We start from the raw sequence: 21,218 nt of genomic DNA, 5'->3' as shown, positions 1-21,218 counted from the left end.
GGCATCTTGTCTGGTTTTGGTATTAGTGTGATGGTGGCCTCATAGAATGAATTTGGAAGTTGACCTTCCTCTGCAATTTTCTGGAAGAATTTGAGTAGGATAGGTGTTAGCTCTTCTCTAAATTTTTGGTAGAATTCAGCTGTGGAGCCGTCTGGTCTTGGGCTTTTGTTTGCTGGAAGATTTCTGATTAGAGTTTCAATTTCCATGCTTGTGATAGGTCTGTTAAGATTTTCTATTTCTTCCTGGTTCAGTTTTAGAAAATTGCACTTTTCTAAGAATTTGTCCATTTCTTCCAAGTTGTCCATTTTATTGGCATTTAGTTGCTGATGGTAGTCTCTTATGATCCTTTGTATTTCTGTGTTGTCTGTTGTGATCTGTCTATTTTCATTTCTAATTTTGTTGATTTGATTTTTCTCCCTTTGTTCCTTGATGAGTCTGGCTAATGGTTTGTCAATTTTATTTATCCTTTCAAAGAACCAGCTTTTGGCTTTGTTGATTTTTGCTATGGTCTCTTTTGTATCTTTTGCATTTATTTCTGCCCTAATTTTTAAGATTTCTTTCCTTCTACTAACCCTCGGGTTCTTCATTTCTTCCTTTTCTGTTTGCTTTAAGTGTAGAGTTAGGTTATTTATTTGACTTTTTTTTGTTGTTGTTTGAGGTAAACCTGTATTGCTATGAACCTTCCCCTTAGCACTGCTTTTACAGTGTCCCATAGGTTTTGGGTTGTTGTGTTTTCATTTTCATTTGTTTCTATGCATATTTTGATTTCTTTTTTGATTTCTTCTGTGATTTGCAGCATGTTGTTCAGCTTCCATATGTTGGAATTTTTAATAGTTTTTCTCCTGTAATTGACATCTAATCTTACTGTATTCACAAGCAGAGACATTACTTTGCCGACTAAGGTCTGTCTAGTCATGGCTATGGTTTTTCCAGTAGTCATGTATGGATGTGAGAGTTGGACTGTGAAGAAGGCTGAGCACTGAAGAATTGATGGTTTTGAACTGTGGTGTTGGAGAAGACTCTTGAGAGTCCCTTGGACTGCAAGGAGATCCAACCACTCCATTCTGAAGGAGATCAGCCCTGGGATTTCTTTGGAAGGAATGATGCTGAGGCTGAATCTCCAGTACTTTGGCCACCTCATGCGAAGAGTTGGCTCATTGGAAAAGACTTTGCTGCTGGGAGGGATTGGGGGCAGGGGGAGAAGGGGAAGACAGAGGATGAGATGGCTGGATGGCATCATCCACTCAGTGGCCATGAGTTTGGGTGAACTCCGGGTGTTGGTGATGGACAGGGAGGCCTGGCATGCTGTGATTCATGGGGTCGCAAAGAGCTGGACACAACTGAGCGACTGAACTGAACTGAACTGAACTTACTGTATTGTGATCAGAAAAGATGCTTGAAATGATTTCAATTTTTTTGAATTTACCAAGGCTAGATTTATGGCCCAGGATGTGATCCATCCTGGAGAAGGTTCCATGTGCACTTGAGAAAAAGGTGAAATTCATTGTTTTGGGGTGAAATGTCCTATAGATATCAATTAGGTCTAACTGGTCTATTGTATCATTTAAAATTTGTGTTTCCTAGTTAATTTTCTGTTTAGTTGATCTATCCATAGGTGTAGGTGGGGTATTAAAGTCTCCCACTATTATTGTGTTATTGTTAATTTCCCCTTTCATACTTGTTAGCATTTGCCTTACATATTGTGGTGCTCCTATGTTGGGTGCATATATATTCATAATTGTTATATCTTCTTCTTGGACTGATCCTTTGATCATTATGTAGTATCCTTTTTTGTCTCTTTACACAGGCTTTAAAGTCTATTTTATCTGATATGAGTATTGCTACTCCTGCTTTCTTTTGGTCTCTATTTGTGTTAAATATCTTTCTCCAGCCCTTCACTTTCAGTCTGTATGTGTTCCTTGTTTTGAGGTGTGTCTCTTGTAGACAGCATATATAGGGGTTTTGTATCCTTTCAGCCAGTCTTTGTCTTTTGGTTGGGGCATTCAACCCATTTACATTTAAGGTAATGATTGATAAGTATGATCCCGTTGCCATTTACTTTGTTGTTTTGGGTTCAAGTTTATACACCCTTTCCGTGTTTCCTGTCTAGAGAAGATCCTTTAGCATTTGTTGAAGAGCTGGTTTGGTGGTGCTAAATTCTCTCAGCTTTTGCTTGTCTGTAAAGCTTTTGATTTCTCCTTCATATTTGAAGGAGATCCTTGCTGGGTACAGTAATCTGGGTTGTAGGTTTTTCTCTTTCATCACTTTAAGTATATGTCCTGCCATTCGCTTCTGGCCTGAAGAGTTTCTATTGAAAGATCAGCTGTTATCCTTATGGGAATCCCCTTGTGTGTTATTTGTTGTTTTTCCCTTGCTGCTTTTAATATTTGTTCTTCATGTTTGATCTTTGTTAATTTGATTAATATGTGTCTTGGGGTGTTTCACCTTGGGTTTATCCTGTTTGAGACTCTCTGGGTTTCTTGGACTTGGGTGACTATTTCCCTCTCCATTTTAGGGAAGTTTTCAACTATTATCTCCTAAAATATTTTCTCATGGTCTTTCTCTTTGTCTTCTTCTTCTGGGACTCCTATGATTCGAAGGTTGCAGCATTGAACATCATCCCAGATGTCTCTGAGGTTGTCCTCATTTCTTTTAATTCTTTTTTCTTTTTTCCTCTTTTCTTCATTTATTTCTACCATTCTATCTTCTACCTCACTTATCCTATCTTCTTCCTCTGTTATTCTACTGTTGGTTCCCTCCAGAGTGTTTTTGATCTCATTTGTTGCATTATTCATTATATATTGACTCTTTTATTTCTTCTAGGACCTTGTTAAACATTTCTTGCATCTTCTCAATCCTTGTCTCCAGGCTATTTATCTGTTACTCCATTTTGTTTTCAAGATTTTGGATCATTTTCACCATCATTATTTGGAATTCTTTATCAGGTAGATTCTTAATCAGGTAGATTTGGTGGGCATTTATCCTGTTCCTTTACCTGCTAGGTATTTCTGTGCCTTTTCATCTTGTTTAGATTGCTGTGTTTGGGGTGGCCTTTCCATATTCTGGCAGTTTGTGGTTCCTCTTTATTGTGGAGGTTCCTCACTGTGGGTGGGGTTACAGGTGGCTGGTCAAGGTTTCCTGGTTAGGGAAGCTTGTGTTGGTGTTCTGGTGGGTAGAGCTGGATTTCTTCTCTCTGGAGGGCAATGAAGTGTCCAGTAGTGAGTTCTGAGATGTCAGTGGGTTTGGTGTGACTTTGGGCAGCCTGTATATTGAAGCTCAGCACTATGTTCCTGTGTTGCTGGAGAATTTGCATGGTATGTCTTGCTCTGGAACTTGTTGGCCCTTGGGTGGTGCTTGGTTTCAATGTAGGTATGGAGGCTTTTGATGAGCTCTTATCGATTAATGTTCCCTGGATTCAGGAGTTCTCTGGTGTTCTCAGGACTTGGACTTAAGCCTCCTGCCTCTGGTTTTCAGTCTTATTCCTACAGTAGCCTCAAGACTTCTCCATCTCCTTTCAAAGAAAATGGGCTGCTCTTCTGGGTGCCTGATGTCCTCTGCCAGCATTCAGAAGTTGTTTTGTAGAATTTGCTCAGTGTTCAAATGTTCTTTCGATGAATTTGTTGGGGAGAAAGTGGTCTCCCTGTCCTATTCCTCCACCATCTTAGGACTGCCAGGAAGGTATTTTTAAAAGTGCTTATCTGAGAATATGTATTGGTTCAGTTTGGGGCCTGTGCTGGCAAAATATAGCCTGGTTAAATTTTGTTCTGCTGTTCTGTTGCTTTAATGGGAATCAATCCATTTTTTTTCAGGAGCATGGGGTTGTTCAGACTTTTCTCAGAGGGTGAAACTGTTTACCAGGAGAGTCTAGTTCCTTGCAAGCCAGAAAGGAAAAAAGAAACAATCACCAAACCAGTTAAGATGAATTCTATTCATATATATAATTAGGGAAGTCAAAATCAAGGGGATAGAAGAAACCAATAAAGAAATGAACAAAGGACATGAGCCATTTACATGAAAAAAAAATATCCTTTAAACATATGAAAAGATGGCCTATTTCACTCATAATAATGGAAATACCATTATTTTAACTATAAATTTAAATTATCCTGAAAGTAAAGGCAAAGGACCTAGTATATCCAAATAAATTTTATAAAAAGAACAAAGTTGGAGAACTTACATTACCTGACATCAAGTCATACTATAAAACTACTGTAATGTAAACAGTTGCTACTGACTCAGGATAGTAAAATAGATAGGTATAATTGACAGCACAGAAATACACCTACACATAAAAAATTATTTGATTTTTGACACAGGCACCAACATAATCCAATGGGGAGAGAGCTATTTTAAATAAATGATGCTAAGCAAAAATCATTTTAAATGGATGACAGATAGTCTCCAATATAAAAGCTAAAACTGTAAAACTTACAAAAATAAAACAGAATATATTTGTAACTTTGGAACAGGGAAAGTTTTCTTAGGCAAAACACAGAAAATAATAATCATACAATAAGAAAACTGATAAATTTATGAAAAATCAATAAAATTAAAACTTTTGCTCATCAAAATACACTGATAATAAAATGAATAGGCAAGCCAGACAGGAATAAAATACTCATAAACATATATTTGACAAAGAACCAGCATTCAGGATATGTAAAGGTCACTTTCAACTTATCAATAAAAAGGGGAACAAACTATATTTCAAAGTTGGAAAAATATCTTAATGTGTAAATAATCCACACATACATGCAAAAGAGGTCAACATCAATAGTCATCAGGGAAATGCAAACTGAAACCAATATACATTACCAACATACTTACTAAAAGTCAATAAATGAAAAGACTGATAACAGCAAATGCTGGAGAGAATGCAGAACAACTGAAAGTTTCATACTGTATTGGTTAGAAAATGATACAACCATTTTGGGGAAAGGTCTAGTAGTTTCTTTTTTTACTACTGAGGTATAGGTGATTTACAGTATTATATAAGTTTCAGGTGTACAACATAGTGATTCACAGTTTTTTTCAATTTGTAGTTATTTATTTAAAAAATTTATTTTTTAAGTGGTGGAAAGCTGCTTTATAATTTTGTGTGGGTTTCTGTAGTACAATAGTCAGTATTACAGAACAACTGTACTGTGATTCACAATTTTAAAGGTTATATAGTCCATTTATAGCTATTATAAAAATACTGGCTATATTTCTGGTACTGTACAGTATGTCCTTGCAGCTTATTTTATACATAGTTTCTACCTCTTAATCCCTTACCCTATCTTACCTCTCTCCACTGATAACCACTAGTTTGTTTTCTATATCTAAGAGTCTGTTTCCTCTGTTATATTCATCAGTTTTTTTTTTTTAGATTCTACATATAAGCCCTATCATACAATATTTGTCTTTTTCTGTCCGATTTGTTTCACTAAGCATAATATCCTCCAAGTCCATTCATGTTGTTGGAAATGGCAAAACTTCATTTTGCTTTTTTTTTTTAAACTGTGTGCGCACATGTGCTCAGTCATGACTCTTTGCAACCCCATGGAATGTAGCCCACCAGGCTCCCCTGTCCATGGGATTTCCCAGGGCAGAATACTGAAGTGGGTTGCTGTTTCCTCCTCCAGGGTCTCTTGAGTCTCCTAAAACGGAAGGCAGACTCTTTACCACTGCGTCACCTGAGAAGCCCTGTTGTGAATTGTACTGCCATGAATGGGCTTCCCAGGTGGCGCTAGTGCTAAAGAACCTGCCTGCCAATACAGGAGATGTAAAAGACAATGTGTTCAATCTCTGGGTCGGGAAGATCCCCTGGAGGAGGGCATGGCAATCTACTCCAGGATTCTTGCCTGGAGAATCCCATGGACAGAGGAGCCTGGTGGGCTACAGTCCATAGGGTCGCACAGAGTTGGACACCTGAAGTGATTTAGCATGCACACACTGCAATGAATATTAGGAGGCATGTGTCTTTTTGAATTATAGTTTTCTCTGGATATATGCCCAGGAGTAGGATTGCTGGATCAATATGGTAGTTCTATTTTTAGTTTTTTGAGAAACTTCCATACTGTTTTCCATAGTGGCTATACCAATTTACATTCCTACGAATAGAGTACAAGACTTCCCTGAGAAAGGTCTAGTGGTTTCTCTTACAACAAACACACATTTCTCTTATGACCAACATTTCTACTCTCAGGTACTTAATCAAGCATAATGAAAGCATATACCCATTAAAAATTTGTAAAATAATGTTCTTAAGAATTTCCCTAATAATAATAAAAACTTGACACAGTCCAGGTATCCATCAACACTGAATGGATAGACAAACTTTGATATACTTGTACAACAAAACACTCAATAAAAAAAAATAAAGAACTACTGATAAACACAACAGTGTGAATGGATTTCAAAAACAATAGTCTGAGTGAAAGAAGCCTTACAAAGAAAGTACATGCTGTATAATTCCAAATGGATTTCTAAAATAGGCAGAATTAATTTATGATAAAAAATCATTACAGTATTGTTGCCATTGTGGATGTTAGGGTAAGAACTGAGGAAAGGGGCAAAAGGGAAATTTCTAGCATTATATGTTGATAGGGGTTTGGAGACACAGAATTATGTATCTGCTAAAATCCAGAAAATGTACCCTTAAGATTTGCACATTTCATTTATTGTGAATTTGTATCAAAGAAAAAGAACCACCATAGAATTACCATGAATGACAAGCATGCAGCAGTACTGAAGGAGAAGTTATTGCTGTTGTAGTTTACTTTGAGTTGCATTAAAAATAAGTCAATGAAAAGAGAAAGGGATTGACAAATATTTGACAAATCTTACATAGTAAAATGTTGACAGTAGCATATCAATGGTGGGTATAAAGTAGTCACTATCAAATTCTTTCTACTTTGTTGTATACATACAATTTTTAAAAATTAAATGTTGGAAGAGAGAAAAAATACTAATTCTAGAATCTAGGTGGTAGATATATGGATTTTCCCTGAATAATTCTTGTTAATATTTTATGTGTGTTTGAAATTTCTCACAATAAAATGTTTAGAAAACTATACCTACTTGTTTCCAACAGTTTGGCAAAAAATCCAAGAGGTCATCAACATACTCATTTAGCAAGGCTGTGGGGAAACAAGCACACTCATACATTTTTGCTGGAAGTGTAAAGGGGTACAACTGGAGAGGAATCTGTCAATATATAGAAATGCATTTGTCCTTCCATTCAGAAAATCCATTTTTATTGTTCCATGCTAACATTACACATATGAAATTACATATATGCAAGATTATTCACTGCAGCATTATTTCTAATAAGAAGATTGCTAAAATCCCAATCTAGCAACTAGCAACTGGTAGAACAAACCATGGTATACCCAAGCAATTCAATACTAGGCAATTATTTTTTTTTTAAATCATGATCTCTATACACTAATATGGAGGGATCTCTAGAATATAAAGTTAAATGAAATAAATAAAATGCAAAGAGTCAAAAGGTAGTACTCTATCTTTCGAAAAAGGTAGTGTGTGTGTATATATATATATATATATATTCCTATTGACTTGTATTTGTATGAAGGAACATCAGAAGGATAAATAACTAAAAAATAGCTATACATGTGATGTGGAGGAACATAGTAGATGGAGAGAGATAAAGCGAAAACTTCTTATAAAAGTGTTACTTCAATACATACATATCACCTATAGAATGAAATAAAACACAAAAATATCAATGGAGGATTTTTAAAAAGCCATGATGGGGAGTAACATGGGCTTTCTAGTTAACTGGATTTATCACCCATAAAATTTCCCAAGAGTTACAATTTCTTCCAAAGTTAAAAGCAAATTGAGATGCAGCAAATACTTCCATACCTTTTGGTCCAGGTAGCCCATCCAAGCCAGCTTGTCCTGGAGGACCTTGAGGTCCTGGGAAACCACGATCCCCTTTTGGACCAAGTATTCCTTTGAAACCTGGGAGTCCTGGAGGCCCAGGTGGCCCAGGTAGCCCATATCCTGGTTCTCCCTAAAGCATACACACGATAAAACACAACAAAATTCCCATGATTTTCATGGTGTTTACTGTTTACTATGGAGAATTTAAAGCAGCCAATACGCATGTACGCATGTACACCTGTGGTGGATTCATGTCAATCTATGCCAAAACCAATACAGAATTGTAAAGTAAAAATTAAAAATAAATAAATAAATTAAAAAAAAAAAAAGAAATTATTGAAACCTGACCTGTATCAAGCAAAAAAAAAAAAATAAAGCAGCCAATACAAGGTAATATTCCCCCCAGCTATGATACAGGGAATAGAATAAGTAAATGAAAAGTAATTGGTATGCAGCACAGAACATTTAGAAGGACAGGAAACAGGGCTTAATAAAACAAATTGAATTATTTGGTCTGGTTTCAGGACAAGAAAGAAATATCTGAGAGAGCATGAGACTAAAGAACCCAAGTGAGGAAATGCGATTACAGGTTGCTGCTGCTGCTGCTGCTGCTGTGGGCTCTGCCCAGCAGGCTCTGCCATTCCTGGGATTCTCCAGGCAAGAACACTGGAGTGGGTTGCTATTTCCTTCTCCAATGCATGAAAGTGAAAAGTGAAAGTGAAGTCACTCAGTTGTGTCTGACTCTTCGTGAGAGTCAGCCTACCAGGCTCCTCCGTCCATGGGATTTTCCAGGCAAGACTACTGGAGTGGGTTGCCACTGCCTTCTCCAGATTACAGATTAGGTGATTATTTTACATCTGACTAAGAATAATAATGGAATTGTGGGTTTTGTATAAAATGACAATTTACTTAGAGGTGAATACTGAAGTATTATACGTATTTATGGGCCTCCCAGCTGGCTCAGTGGTAAAGAATCTACTTGCCAATGCAAGAGATACGGGAGACATGAGTTCAACCCCTGGGTTGGGAAGATCCCCTACAGGAGGAAATGGCAACCCACTCTAGTATTCTTGCCTGAAAAATCCCATGGACAGAGGAGCCTGGTGGGTTATAGTTCATGAGGTCACAAGAGTCAGAAATGACTGAGTGACTGAGCAAAACACATATATATTTATATGTGAAATGACACAATATTTGGATTTAGGTTAAAATCCTTCAGCAAGGGAGAAAAAAAGAGTAGATGCAGCAAATATGATAAAATCTTGATAATTTGGCATCTGAGTGATGGGTATATGAAAGCTCATTGTTATTATTCCTTGCAGTTTTGCGTTCATTTGAAAAGGTTTATAATAAAATAAAACCAATCACTAGAGAAGTGATTTCTCATGAGAACTGTGGTCATGATCAATGTTTCTTTCCATGGGAAAAAAGGTAATAATGATAAAAACACAGGAAATTTAAATTAATTAAGCATAGAGAAAATACAGGAACAGTTAGGATAATTATGTACCACAATAGTTTGCTGAAGATGACTAAAGAAAATTCTAGATCAGATAAAATATAATAAGAAGAGAGGAAACCAACTTAAAACAGTATTATTATTACTAAGTCAATAGCAGTGATTTGAATTATGTATCTGGGATGGAACAGAGGGAAAAAGTATGAGAAGTGCTTGACATGATGTGTGTGTGTGTGCATGTGTGTGTGTGTGTGTGTGTGTGTATTAGTCACTTAGTCATGTCCAACTCTTTGTGATCCCAAGGACTGTAGCACGCCAGACTCCTCTGTCCATGGGATTTTTCCAGGCAAAAATACTGGAGTGGGTTGCCATGCCCTTCTCCAGGGGATCTTCCCGACCCAGGGATCAAACTCAGGTCTCTTACATTGCAAGCGGTTTCTTTACTGCTTGAGCTACCAGTGAAGCCCACTTGTGATATTCAACACCATTTCAACCAACCACCATATAGACATGGGCAGAGATTAAGTGGAATAGCGACACTACAGAAAAGCACAGAGGAAGCTGACGACTGTATTCTCATTCTCATCAAATAACCAGTCATTCTAAAACAGGTTCAGAATTTTTTTTTAATTTTGCTTCAAATTCCACCTCTTGGACTATTAAAAAAGTGGTTGGAGTTAAATATTTTTCAATAAAAATACAGTAAGTTAAGTTCTATTCATATAGTAAAGACTTGGGATGATGTCTAAGTCAAAATAGAGAAGGCTAAGGGAAGGAAAGGCTTCCCTGTGGCTCAGAAGGTAATGAATCCACTTGCAATGCAGGAGATGTGGGTTCGATCCCTGGGTTGGGAAGATCCCCTGGAGGAGGGCATGGCAACCCACTCCAGTATTCTTGCCTGGAGAATCCCATGGACAGAGGAGCCTGGTCGGCTACAGTCCATGTTGCAAAGAATCGGACACAACCAAGCAACTAAGCACAACACAAGAAAGGTAGGGGAAATAGAAAAAGAAGAAAGAAGGAAGTAAAATGTCTCAGACCTTTGGTCCTGGAAAGCCTGGTGGCCCAGAAGGACCTTCTAGACCGATTCTTCCAGGTGATCCAGGTGCTCCTGGAGGTCCTGGAATTCCAGGAAAACCTGTAAATTATAAGTCATTAGAAGTCAATCCCCAAACAGAAGACACTGTAAGAAAGATACCCAAACTCCTAAACCCACATTTCACCCTAGTATATCATGCTTAGTGACTAGAGTAAGATGTTAGAAGCACAATGACATTCTAGATGACTATTCCAGACCAAGCCTTACAAATACCTGATATTCTCTCTCAATCACTTTGTGGTCCTATTATTTTCATACAGGGCTAAATAGCATTTGTGGCTAATGCTCTTCTAAAAGAAAGTAAAAGCTATTACCAATGAGATAGAATAACTAAACTTATTCTGCTTATATCTGGATATAGTATGATAAAAGGCTTACCACATAATTCTGGAAATGAGCTAAAAACAACGGCAGATGTTATACATATCAGTTCAGTTCAGTTGCTCAGTCGTGTCTGACTCTTTGCGACCCCATGAATTGCAGCACGCCAGGCCTCCCTGTCCATCACCAACATACATACACATAAAATCAAATCTGACTCTTCTGAAGTCATTTAGTATAAATGATTAAGGACATGTTTAAGCACTGTTCTCAGATTAAGACACACACTTGCCGTTCATGAGAAAAAGTTCTGTGAAGAATAAAGCAGAACTGAAGCAACAGTCCTAAAAGTTTCAGTGAATCATGAGACTATGACTTAAGGATAAAACATTACTTGGATGAATGTGTGCAATAAATCTGTTTTCTGTTTAATATAATCCATTAACAAATATCTACTGAGTGCTTACTATATGCCAAAAACTCTTTTGAGTACTTAAAATATAATGGTGAACACAAAAGACACATTACTGTGATTTTTAAAGTTTATATATCATTTTTGCATATCTAGGATTTAGATGTTTTCTTGTCTGGAAAGTTTTAGATAAAGACAACAAAACTATAGCGCACACATTCTGTGACTTTTCATTTAAAACTTTTTATTGCACAAAGGGTTTTCCTTAATGGCTCAGCAGATAAGAGAATCTGCCTGCAGTGCAAGAGACATGCATTTAATCCCTGGTTGGGAAGATCCCCTGGAAGAGGAAACGGCAACCCACTCCAGTATTCTTGCCTGAAAAATTCAATGGACACAGGAGCCTGGTGGGTTACAGTTCAAACGGTAGTAAAGAGTCAGACATGACTGAGCACTGAGCAAACCACACATAGAAAAAGTTAAAACTAATATATTTTATCTATTGTGTAAACTATATCACAGAATAATATCACTTTAAGCAGTTAACCTACCTTGGCTGCTACCCAGTCCTACATACCTTTGGGACCAGGCGGTCCAGGAAGCCCGATTCCAGGGATACCCGGTTCTCCTTTACTACCAGGCATTCCTGGCAAGCCTGGCTGGCCTGGGAGTCCAGGTTCACCTATGGAGAAACAGCAGGGTTTTTTGGAAGTAGCCAAAGAAAGAAGCCAAAAAATGTTGAGGACATGGTCAAATAAATTCCTCACATACCTGGAAGACCTACTTCACCATCTCTGCCTGGGTGACCAGGCAGGCCAGGCTTCCCTGGTTGGGTTATGGTCTGACCTGGATCACCTTTAGGACCTATGTGGGAATTAACAGTGAATAGGAAGTGTTCACTTGACTGAAGACCTCGTTAATTAAAACAAAAAAATATTTATAATCTTTTGAAAATGCAAACTAATAAAAATCCAAGAGAAAAACAATCTTATATATATTTTCAAGGAAGATACTAAATGGAAGAATGAAATTTCAAAGAGAAAAGTATATTACAGTTCTAAGAATTTTCATGAAGATAGCATCTATAAATATATTAGGCATCTATAAAAATATTTTCTAAACGCAGCTCAAAAGAAAAATATTTATTTTTAGTTAACTACGGGTACTTTAAGGTTTTATGCATGCAAAGTCCAAGTACACATACTACTCATTAATTGAAATAAGACTTTGAAAAAGGTTGAGGATAAAGATGGATTTCTTAATCATGGCATCAAAAGCACTAACCATGAGAGAAAAGTGTGATAAATTTGGCTACACCCAAATTGATTTCTGTTCATTAAAGACACCATAAAGAGAGTGAAAAGGGCAAGCCACAGTGAATGAAGATTTTGCAAAATAAATAGCTAAGAAAGAACTAATACACAGAACACACACACACACACTCCCCTCCAAATCAGTAAGAAAAACAATCCGAAAGAAAAAATGGTCAAAACACTTGGATAGAAATGTCACAAATGGAAAATTCAAATGGTCAACAAACATATGAAAATGTTAATGTTTGAACTTTATGTTAATGGAATCATGGGGTAAGCATTCTTCATGTTAACTTTGTGTATGGATATTGCATATTCATTTTTATTCATTTATATATCAGAGAAATATAAAATAAAACTGCCACCCTATATATCACACTCAACAGACTGGCAAAAGTATAAAAGTGGCAATACAAAATGTTTTTGAAGATACAGACCAACAATAAATCCCTAATACTGCTGGTGGGAGTATGAATTGATACAACTGCTTTGGACATGGTTTGGAATTGTCTAATAAAACTGAAGATGTATTTATTCTATGCCTCAAAAATGCAAATCTTAAATATATACCCTAACCCAGTGACTGGCAATTGTTTTCTGTAAAGGACTAGACAGCATATACTTTAGGCTTTGTGGGCCACATGGTCTCTGTAGCAACAACTCAACTCTACAGCAGTAGTGCAAAAGCAAGCATAACAATAGTGAATGGGTGTGAATCTGTTCAAATAAAACTTTCATTTATGACAACATGTGGAGGGCCAGATTTGATTTATGAACTGTAGTTTGCTGATCCCTGCCACATAGTACAAGAATATATAAGAGAATGCACATAGAAGCATTATAATAATAGGCCTGAACTATAAATAATCCAATTGTCCATTAACAATAGAATGCATAAATCAATGGTGACACACACACAGTGGGATACTGTACAGCAATAAAAATGCTATATCCATATACAAAGTTAACATAAAGAATACTTACCCTATGATTAACATAAAGTTCAAAAAGAAGCATAAAGTACTTTATTTAGGAATACATATCTAGGTGATAAAACTATTTATGGAAGAAAATTATGCAAAAGTGAAGGCAGTGTTTACCCTTGGAGAAATGGAAGAAGATTTTTATCAGGAAAAGACAGAGAGGGGAGCATAGGTTTCCAGAATACTGGCAATGTATGTTTCTTGGCACATGTGGTAGTTATGTGTGTGTTTCTATTATAATTATTTGTTAAACTTTGCATTATGTATCATGCACTTAAAAACAACAACAGTAACAATAAATACAGTCAGAGAAACTTTAAAGAGAAGACCTTTTTAAAACATACACACACACGCACACACACACGCACATACACATTTATGTTTCCTTGCAAAGGAGATCTGGGAAGCCCAAATATAAATAGCCAGGGAAAAACACCTCTCATGAAAGGAGCCCCAAATGGTCAAAAGATAATGCATTTCTGTTTTTAAGCACCAAACTAAAAATGAAACCACCATAGCAAACTCACCTGGTATTCCTGGTTGGCCTGGATTTCCTGCCACGCCTTGTATGCCTTTTTCACCTACTGGACCTGGAGGGCCAAAACCAACAGGGCCCATAGGGCCCCTATTTCCTGGGAGACCTGGCAAACCTGGATTCCCAGGGGGACCTCTTTCACCCTTAAAAGCCATTCCACCCTGAAAGGGAAAAGTTTAATATAGAAATACATAGATATAACAGCTATCTGTAGGTTGGCATTACTTAGTACAGTTAGAGAAATGATACAGCCATAATAGTTCTTAAAAACTGAGTGTGTGTTACTATGGGATGGTATATGTGCTCACTCTATTTATACATTCTTTCATTCAACAAATATTTTTTGAGTTCCTACTATGTGCGAGGAACTGGTGATAGAGGAAAGAATATAAATAGACTAAATTGTCACCCTGCTTATTTAACTTATATGCAGAGTACATCATGAGAAACACTGGACTGGAAGAAACACAAGCTGGAATCAAGATTGCCAGGAGAAATATCAATAACCTCAGATATGCAGATGACACCACCCTTATGGCAGAAAGTGAAGAGGAACTAAAAAGCCTCTTGATGAAAGTGAAAGAGGAGAGTGAAAAAGTTGGCCTAAAGCTCAACATTCAGAAAACGAAGATCATGGCATCCGGTCCCATCACTTCATGGGAAATAGATGGGGAAACAGTAGAAACAGTGTCAGACTTTATTTTTGGGGCTCCAAAATCACTGCAGATGGTGACTGCAGCCATGAAATTAAAAGACGCTTACTCCTTGGAAGGGAAGTTATGACCAACCTAGATAGTATATTCAAAAGCAGAGACATTACTTTGCTGACTAAGGTCCGCCTAGTCAAGGCTATGGCTTTTCCTGTGGTCATGTATGGATGTGAGAGTTGGACTGTGAAGAAGGCTGCGCACCGAAGAATTGATGTGTTGAACTGTGGTGTTGGAGAAGACTCTTGAGAGTCCCTTGGACTACAAGGAGATCCAACCAGTCCATTCTGAAGGAGATCAACCCTGGGATTTCTTTGCAAGGAATGATGCTGAAGCTGAAGCTCCAGTACTTTGGCCACCTCATGCAAAGAGTTGACTCATTGGAAAAGACTCTGATGCTGGGAGAGACTGGGGGCAGGAGGAGAAGGGGATGACAGAGGATGAGATGGCTAGATGGCATCACGGACTCGATGGACGTGAGTCTGAGTGAACTCTGGGAGATGGTGATGGACAGGGAGGCCTGGCGTGCAGCAATTCATGGGGTCGCAAAGAGTCGGACATGACTGAGCGACTGAACTGAACTGAAAGTCTTTACGTTCATGAAGCTTACATTCTAGTGTAAGTCAAGAAGTTTACAGGCTAGTTAACATTTTATAAAGTATCACTTTCTACCTAAATATCCTAGGCTGTGTGTTGTGTACAAAATAAGACTCTACTCATTTATGTTCAATCTTTAGGCTCCATGGCACATTTAACACAGCCATCTACTCACACTAATCTCTAAGCTTACTATATATAAACCAAATTAGACTTTTGTTGTCAGGTCTAAACAGAAACAGACAAGGCTATGTGGGATAAGAAAACGGGAAACTTACACTGCTCTACAGGCATCTTAACCTTCTGCCTACTTGGTCATAGCAAACAGTACTCAACATAATAGTGGGTTAAGCAGAAAGAATTAACAAAACCACTTAGAGAAAATAATTATAAAGAAACTCTATATAGTCAATAACAATGTGCCATTAGTACATATAATCACATTCTTTTAAGCATTGATTAGATGTTCATCTCAGCAACAGGCCCATCCTAGAAAACATCAGTAACAATTTGATACCACAACATCAAGAATATCAAACCAACTTACAGGTTCTCCTTTGGGGCCAGGAAGTCCTGGCAATCCATCCTGTCCAGGGGTGCCAGGTAAACCAGGAAGTCCTGGAACTCCAGGGGAACCCAAATCTCCTTTGTCACCCTTCATTCCTGGAAATGTGAGGATGTCACCAGGTTCACCTTTAGGTCCAGGAAAGCCTGGAGCACCTGGAGCTCCTGGTATGCCCTGAAAGGTTAAAAAAGAAAGAAAAGAGGAAAAAAAGAAGAGAGAGAAGAAGATCAGTTTCTTTTTTTCTAATATGTTCTCCAGTTTATCCAATCAACCTGCCCAATAACATTTAGTGTACAAAGCTATGAGTCAAATGAGACATACGAGCCAGCAAGAGTAAAAGAATCAAATAAATCATAATATAAAAACTAAATTTCCTTTATATATATCCACAAGTGAAAACTCAAGGTGTAAGTCGGTTTCTTCTACTTCTTTTGCTCTATAATATACTCAAAACTTACTGTTAATCCTTTGGGACCAGTTGCACCAGCATGTCCTTTTTCGCCCTTCTGTCCAGGGAAACCAAGAGATCCTAATACACACACACACACACACACACACACACACACACACACAGAGAGAGAGAGAGAGAGAGAGAGAGAGAGAGAGAGAGAGTCAAATGAGCTTTGGGCTTGAAATTTTGATAAAGCTTATATAAATATCAGCAAGTCAGGAAGGCAAGTCTTTTTTTTTTTTTTTTAGGAAGGCAAGTCTTAAAGTAAGAACATCATTCAATCTCATTTGACAAGTCACATGCTGATTTCTCTATTTTATGTTCTCAAGATACAGAGATCACCCTTTCTTTTAGGTAAATCTAAACTTTCATGGTATATACAACATTGTATCCTTCAGTTCAGTTCAGTTCAGTCGCTCAGTTGTGTCCGACTCTCTGCGACCCCATGAATCGCAGCACACCAGGCCTCTCTGTCCATCACCAACTGCCGGAGTTCACTCAAACTCATGTCCATCGAGTCAGTGATGCCATCCAACCATCTCATCCTCTGTCGTCCCCTTCTCCTCCGGCCCGCAATCCCTCCCAGCATCAGGGTCTTTTCCAATGAGTCAACTCTTCATATCAGGTGGCCAAAGTATTGGAGTTTCAGCTTCAGCATCAGTCCTTCCGATGAACACCCAGGACTGATCTCCTTTAGGATGGACTGGTTGGATCTCCTTGCAGTCCAAGGGACTCTCAAGAGTCTTCTCCAACATCACAGTTCAAAAGCATCAATTCTTCGGTACTCAGCTTTCTTCACAGTCCAACTCTCACATCCATACATGACCACTGGAAAAACCATAGCCTTGACTAGACGGACCTTTGTTGGCAAAGTAATATCTCTGCTTTTCAATTTACTATCTAGGTTGGTCATAACTTTCCTTCCAAGGAGTAAGCGTCTTTTAAAATTTCATGGTTGCAGTCACCATCTTCAGTGTATTTCCAATTCCAAAGTGTTTCAAAGCTTGTAGCTACCAAGTACTATGCACAGAAGTACTCGGCTTCTATAAGCATCCCATTGTCAAAGGCAGAACGAGATAAGGTCAAAGTCTGTATATTTTTCTCTGTTATTACTTGAACAATTTTCCTAGATTCCTACTAGTTCTTTATTTGGTTTATCACTCCCTAAAATTTATTTTATGAAAAAGGATTGGTGCTCAAAGACTAGAGGAAATATTACTAAAGCAGTGTTTTCAAAATGGGTCCCTGAAACAGATGTGTTTGCACCACCTGGGTACTGGCTAGAAATGCTAATTCTTGGGCCCTCCATCTCAGGTCTATTGAATCAGAAATTTGGGAGGTGGGACCCAGCAATATGGATTTTAACAAGCCCTCCAAATAATTCTGATGCACTCCCAAGTTTGAAAATCACTAGACCAGAGTACAAGGCTAGATGATGAACTTCCAGAGGCAGCTATTAGACTTGCTGAAAACCTATTTCCAAGCACCAAATGAAATGGTTCATCAGGGAGACACACTAGACATAAAGGTAAGAGATCTGGTGTCTATTCTCAGCCCTGACTGACTCAGACATAAAATGTGATTTCAAGAGAATACTGAGGTATACCAAGAGGCAGCTAAGTGAAAGTGTTGTGGGTCTGATGGATATCAAATACAGTGCTGCTTGGAAATGGGTAAGGAGGAGTTATATATAGAAAGAGGAAGACAAATATCATATGATACTGCTTACATGTGGAATCTAAAAAAAGGGAACAAATGAACTTATCTACAAAATAGAAGTAGAGTCACAGATGTAGAAAACAAATTTATGGCTACCTGGGAGTAAGTGGGGGATAAATTGGGAGACTGGGATTGACACATACACACCACTATACATAAAATAGATAATTTATTAATAAGGACCTTCTGCATAGCACAGGGAACTCTACTCAATACTTTGTAATGGCTTATATGGGAAAAGAATCTAAAAAAGGGTGATATATGTATATGTGTCTGATTTATTCTGCACTGCAGAAATTAACACATTATAAATTAACAGCACTCCAATGAAAATTACAAAAAAAAGAGGAACAGTTTTTAATGTTTAACTTTTAAAAATTAAAATAAATAAAGAGGAATATTGGTGGTTGATTTCCAAAATCTAGTAAAAGCCCCATTTCTCAATGACAACATATGATACATCCCAAAGACTAGAATCTGCCACTGGAAAGGATATTCAGGGTTCAAGCATTATGAACATTTTCCCCAGTTTTCTGGAATAAAAGTGTGACTCTGTTTAAGTTATTTTCTTCACCATATGGAAAATAAGGAAAATATTTTTCCTGGAATAATATTGTTGAAATGCTTTAATAGAAAATGTGGGTAGCTTCAGGTACAGAAAGCAAGAGCATAATTTATTTCATAGTGGATACTGATATTTCATATCAATTATTTATGAATATGAATGACTAGCTATAAAAGGAGAAACTGGCATCATTCTAAAACTGTAAGCTCACTAATATCTAGCCAGAAATATTTTAAAGGTTGCCCCGAGGCAGAATGTTTTACCTGGGGGGCCTGGAAGACCTGGCAAACCAGGCTGACCTGGAGGCCCTGAAACACCAGTTCCAATACAGTTGAAGCAGGTGTCACCTTTGTCACCTAGAGAAAACCATAATAAAAAACAAATTTTACGTCAGTGCTTACATATATCTTCTTTAGACAGGTTCTAAAGAACTTAGCAGGTATTCCCAGGGGGATCTATGGTAAAGAATATCCCAGCCAATGCAGGACAAGCCAGTTCAATCCCTGGGTTTGGAAGATCCCCTGGAAGAGGAAATGGCAACCCACTCCAGTATTCTTGCCTGGAAAATCTCATGGACAGAGAAGATGGCAGGCTACGGTTCATGGGGTTGCAAAAAGTTAGACATGACTGAGTGACTGAACACAAGGAAGTTTGCACTAAAGGACAATATTCCCATGCAAGTGTAGTTAGAGAAGCTTATATTTAGAATCAATTCATTTGATATATATTTACTGAGCACCTACTATGTGCCAAGCACTACTCGAGGAGTCTATAATACATGATGAACAAAACAGACAAAATCCATACGTTCATGGTGTTCACATTCTACCATTGGCTGAGTAAGTGAAACTGGATATACTTAGGGATGGGTGGCAGATTGCAATTTTGAATAAGATAGTCAGGATAGAAATCATTGAGAAGATGACATATGATAAAAATAAAAACTTAAAGGACATGGCATGTGTGCAACAACTGCAGAGCAGTCTAGGCAGAAAGAGTAGCTATGTCTAGCACACAGAAGGAATATCAAGGAGAAGAGATTACTGGAATAGAGTGAGGAAGGGAAACCAGCTCAGACCATTAACAGGTTATAACAAGTGCTATATCATAAAATATCCTATAGGCCACCGTGAAGACTGTGGCTTTTACTGTGAGTAAAATAAGAATCTAGGAGAAGAAATTCAACAGAAAAGCAACATGATATGACAAGTTTTAAAAGGAGGACTCTGGTTGCTATGTCAAGAATGTGATCTAAGTACAAGGATGGAAACAGATTATGTTAAGTGGCTACTGCTGAAGTGATCTAGGAGAGATGGCAGCTCATTCCAGAGTGACGGCAATGAACACGATGAGTATTGGTTAGATTCTGGACATATTTGAAGGTAGAGCCAATGGAGTTTTCTCATGGATCACATATAGAATGCAAAAGAAGGGGGAAATCAAAGATGACGTCAATATACATCAAAAATCAAAAAAGGAAAACAATAAAGCTTTTAGAAGAAAACATAGAGGAATATCATCAGGTCCTTGGGGTAAGCAAAGATTTCTAAAATAGAACAGAAACAGCACTAATCATAAAAGAGGACATTTATCATTTGATTTCTGTTCATTAACAACCTCTCTTCAAGAAAAGACATGAGTAAAAAGTCAAGTCACGGAATGGGAGAATATATTTGTGATACATATATCCAACAACCCAATTAAACACAGAAAAAAATTAGTACTTTACAAAGAGAATGTACAAACTATACAAGAGACTCAGCATCAATAATTGTGAGAGAAATGGAAACTAAATTCTCTTTGTCAAATGGTTTGGTGATATCTATGGAATCAAAATCTATACCTATCCTATATCCCAGCAATTCCATCACAAGGTTTACACAACAGGAATGAATGCTTATATCCTATAATACATACATACATACATATATATATATGTATATACACACACATATATGTATGTATGACATAATATATATATGAATGTTCATAGCAGCTTTATTCATAACAGCCCCAGACCAAATGTTCATTAACATTAGAATGGATATTTAGGAGTATTTAATAGATATAATATTAAGCAAAACAAACCAGATAAAATATTAAGACATAAAAGGGCCTATATGATTCCATTTCTACAAAGTTCAAGGCAAACTGATAGAGGACAAAACAGTGGTTACCTTTGCGAGTGCTGATTAGGATGCACAAGAGAGTCTTCTAGAATCCTGGTTAAGTTTTATATTTTGATTTAGATAGCAGTTACATATGAGATGATAGATACACATATAGAGACATATAGAGACAGAGTATACATAAGGAGAGACATATCTATGTAGATAGAGACATATCTACTATATGTGTGTGTGTGTGTGTGTGTGTGTGTGTGTGTGTGTAGCTCAGTTGGTAAAGAGTCTGCCTGCAATGCAGGAGAACTGGGTTCAATCCCTGGGTCAGGAGGATCCCCTGGAGAAGGAAATGGCAATCCATGCCAGTATTCTTGCCTGGAGAATCCCATGAACAGAGGAGCCTGGTGGGCTACAGTTCATGGGGTCACAAAGAGTTGGACATGACTGAGCAAATGACACTTTCACTTTCAACACTTTCC

General features: G+C 37.5%; 1 protein-coding gene across 4 annotated transcripts in view; it reads right to left on the bottom strand.

Moving 5' to 3' along the window:
* LOC120881379 (collagen alpha-5(IV) chain) overlaps positions 1 to 21,218 on the bottom strand; it is a 248,801-nt gene that overhangs the window by 59,068 nt on the left and 168,515 nt on the right. For all 4 annotated transcript variants that reach the window (XM_040265055.1, XM_040265057.1, XM_040265056.1 and 1 more), the window contains exons 22-29: positions 18,880 to 18,972; positions 16,340 to 16,410; positions 15,864 to 16,055; positions 14,005 to 14,173; positions 11,953 to 12,045; positions 11,759 to 11,863; positions 10,390 to 10,487; positions 7,870 to 8,020 (exon numbers count right to left, since the gene is read on the bottom strand). In XM_040265055.1, coding sequence (XP_040120989.1) covers positions 7,870 to 8,020; positions 10,390 to 10,487; positions 11,759 to 11,863; positions 11,953 to 12,045; positions 14,005 to 14,173; positions 15,864 to 16,055; positions 16,340 to 16,410; positions 18,880 to 18,972 — 972 coding nt within the window. The remainder of the gene's footprint in view (positions 1 to 7,869; positions 8,021 to 10,389; positions 10,488 to 11,758; positions 11,864 to 11,952; positions 12,046 to 14,004; positions 14,174 to 15,863; positions 16,056 to 16,339; positions 16,411 to 18,879; positions 18,973 to 21,218) is intronic.

This window comes from Oryx dammah, unplaced genomic scaffold, assembly GCF_014754425.2.
Source record: "Oryx dammah isolate SB20612 unplaced genomic scaffold, SCBI_Odam_1.1 HiC_scaffold_23, whole genome shotgun sequence".
NCBI classification, from domain to species: Eukaryota; Metazoa; Chordata; class Mammalia; order Artiodactyla; family Bovidae; genus Oryx; species Oryx dammah.
This window is presented reverse-complemented; position numbering and strand designations above follow the sequence as displayed.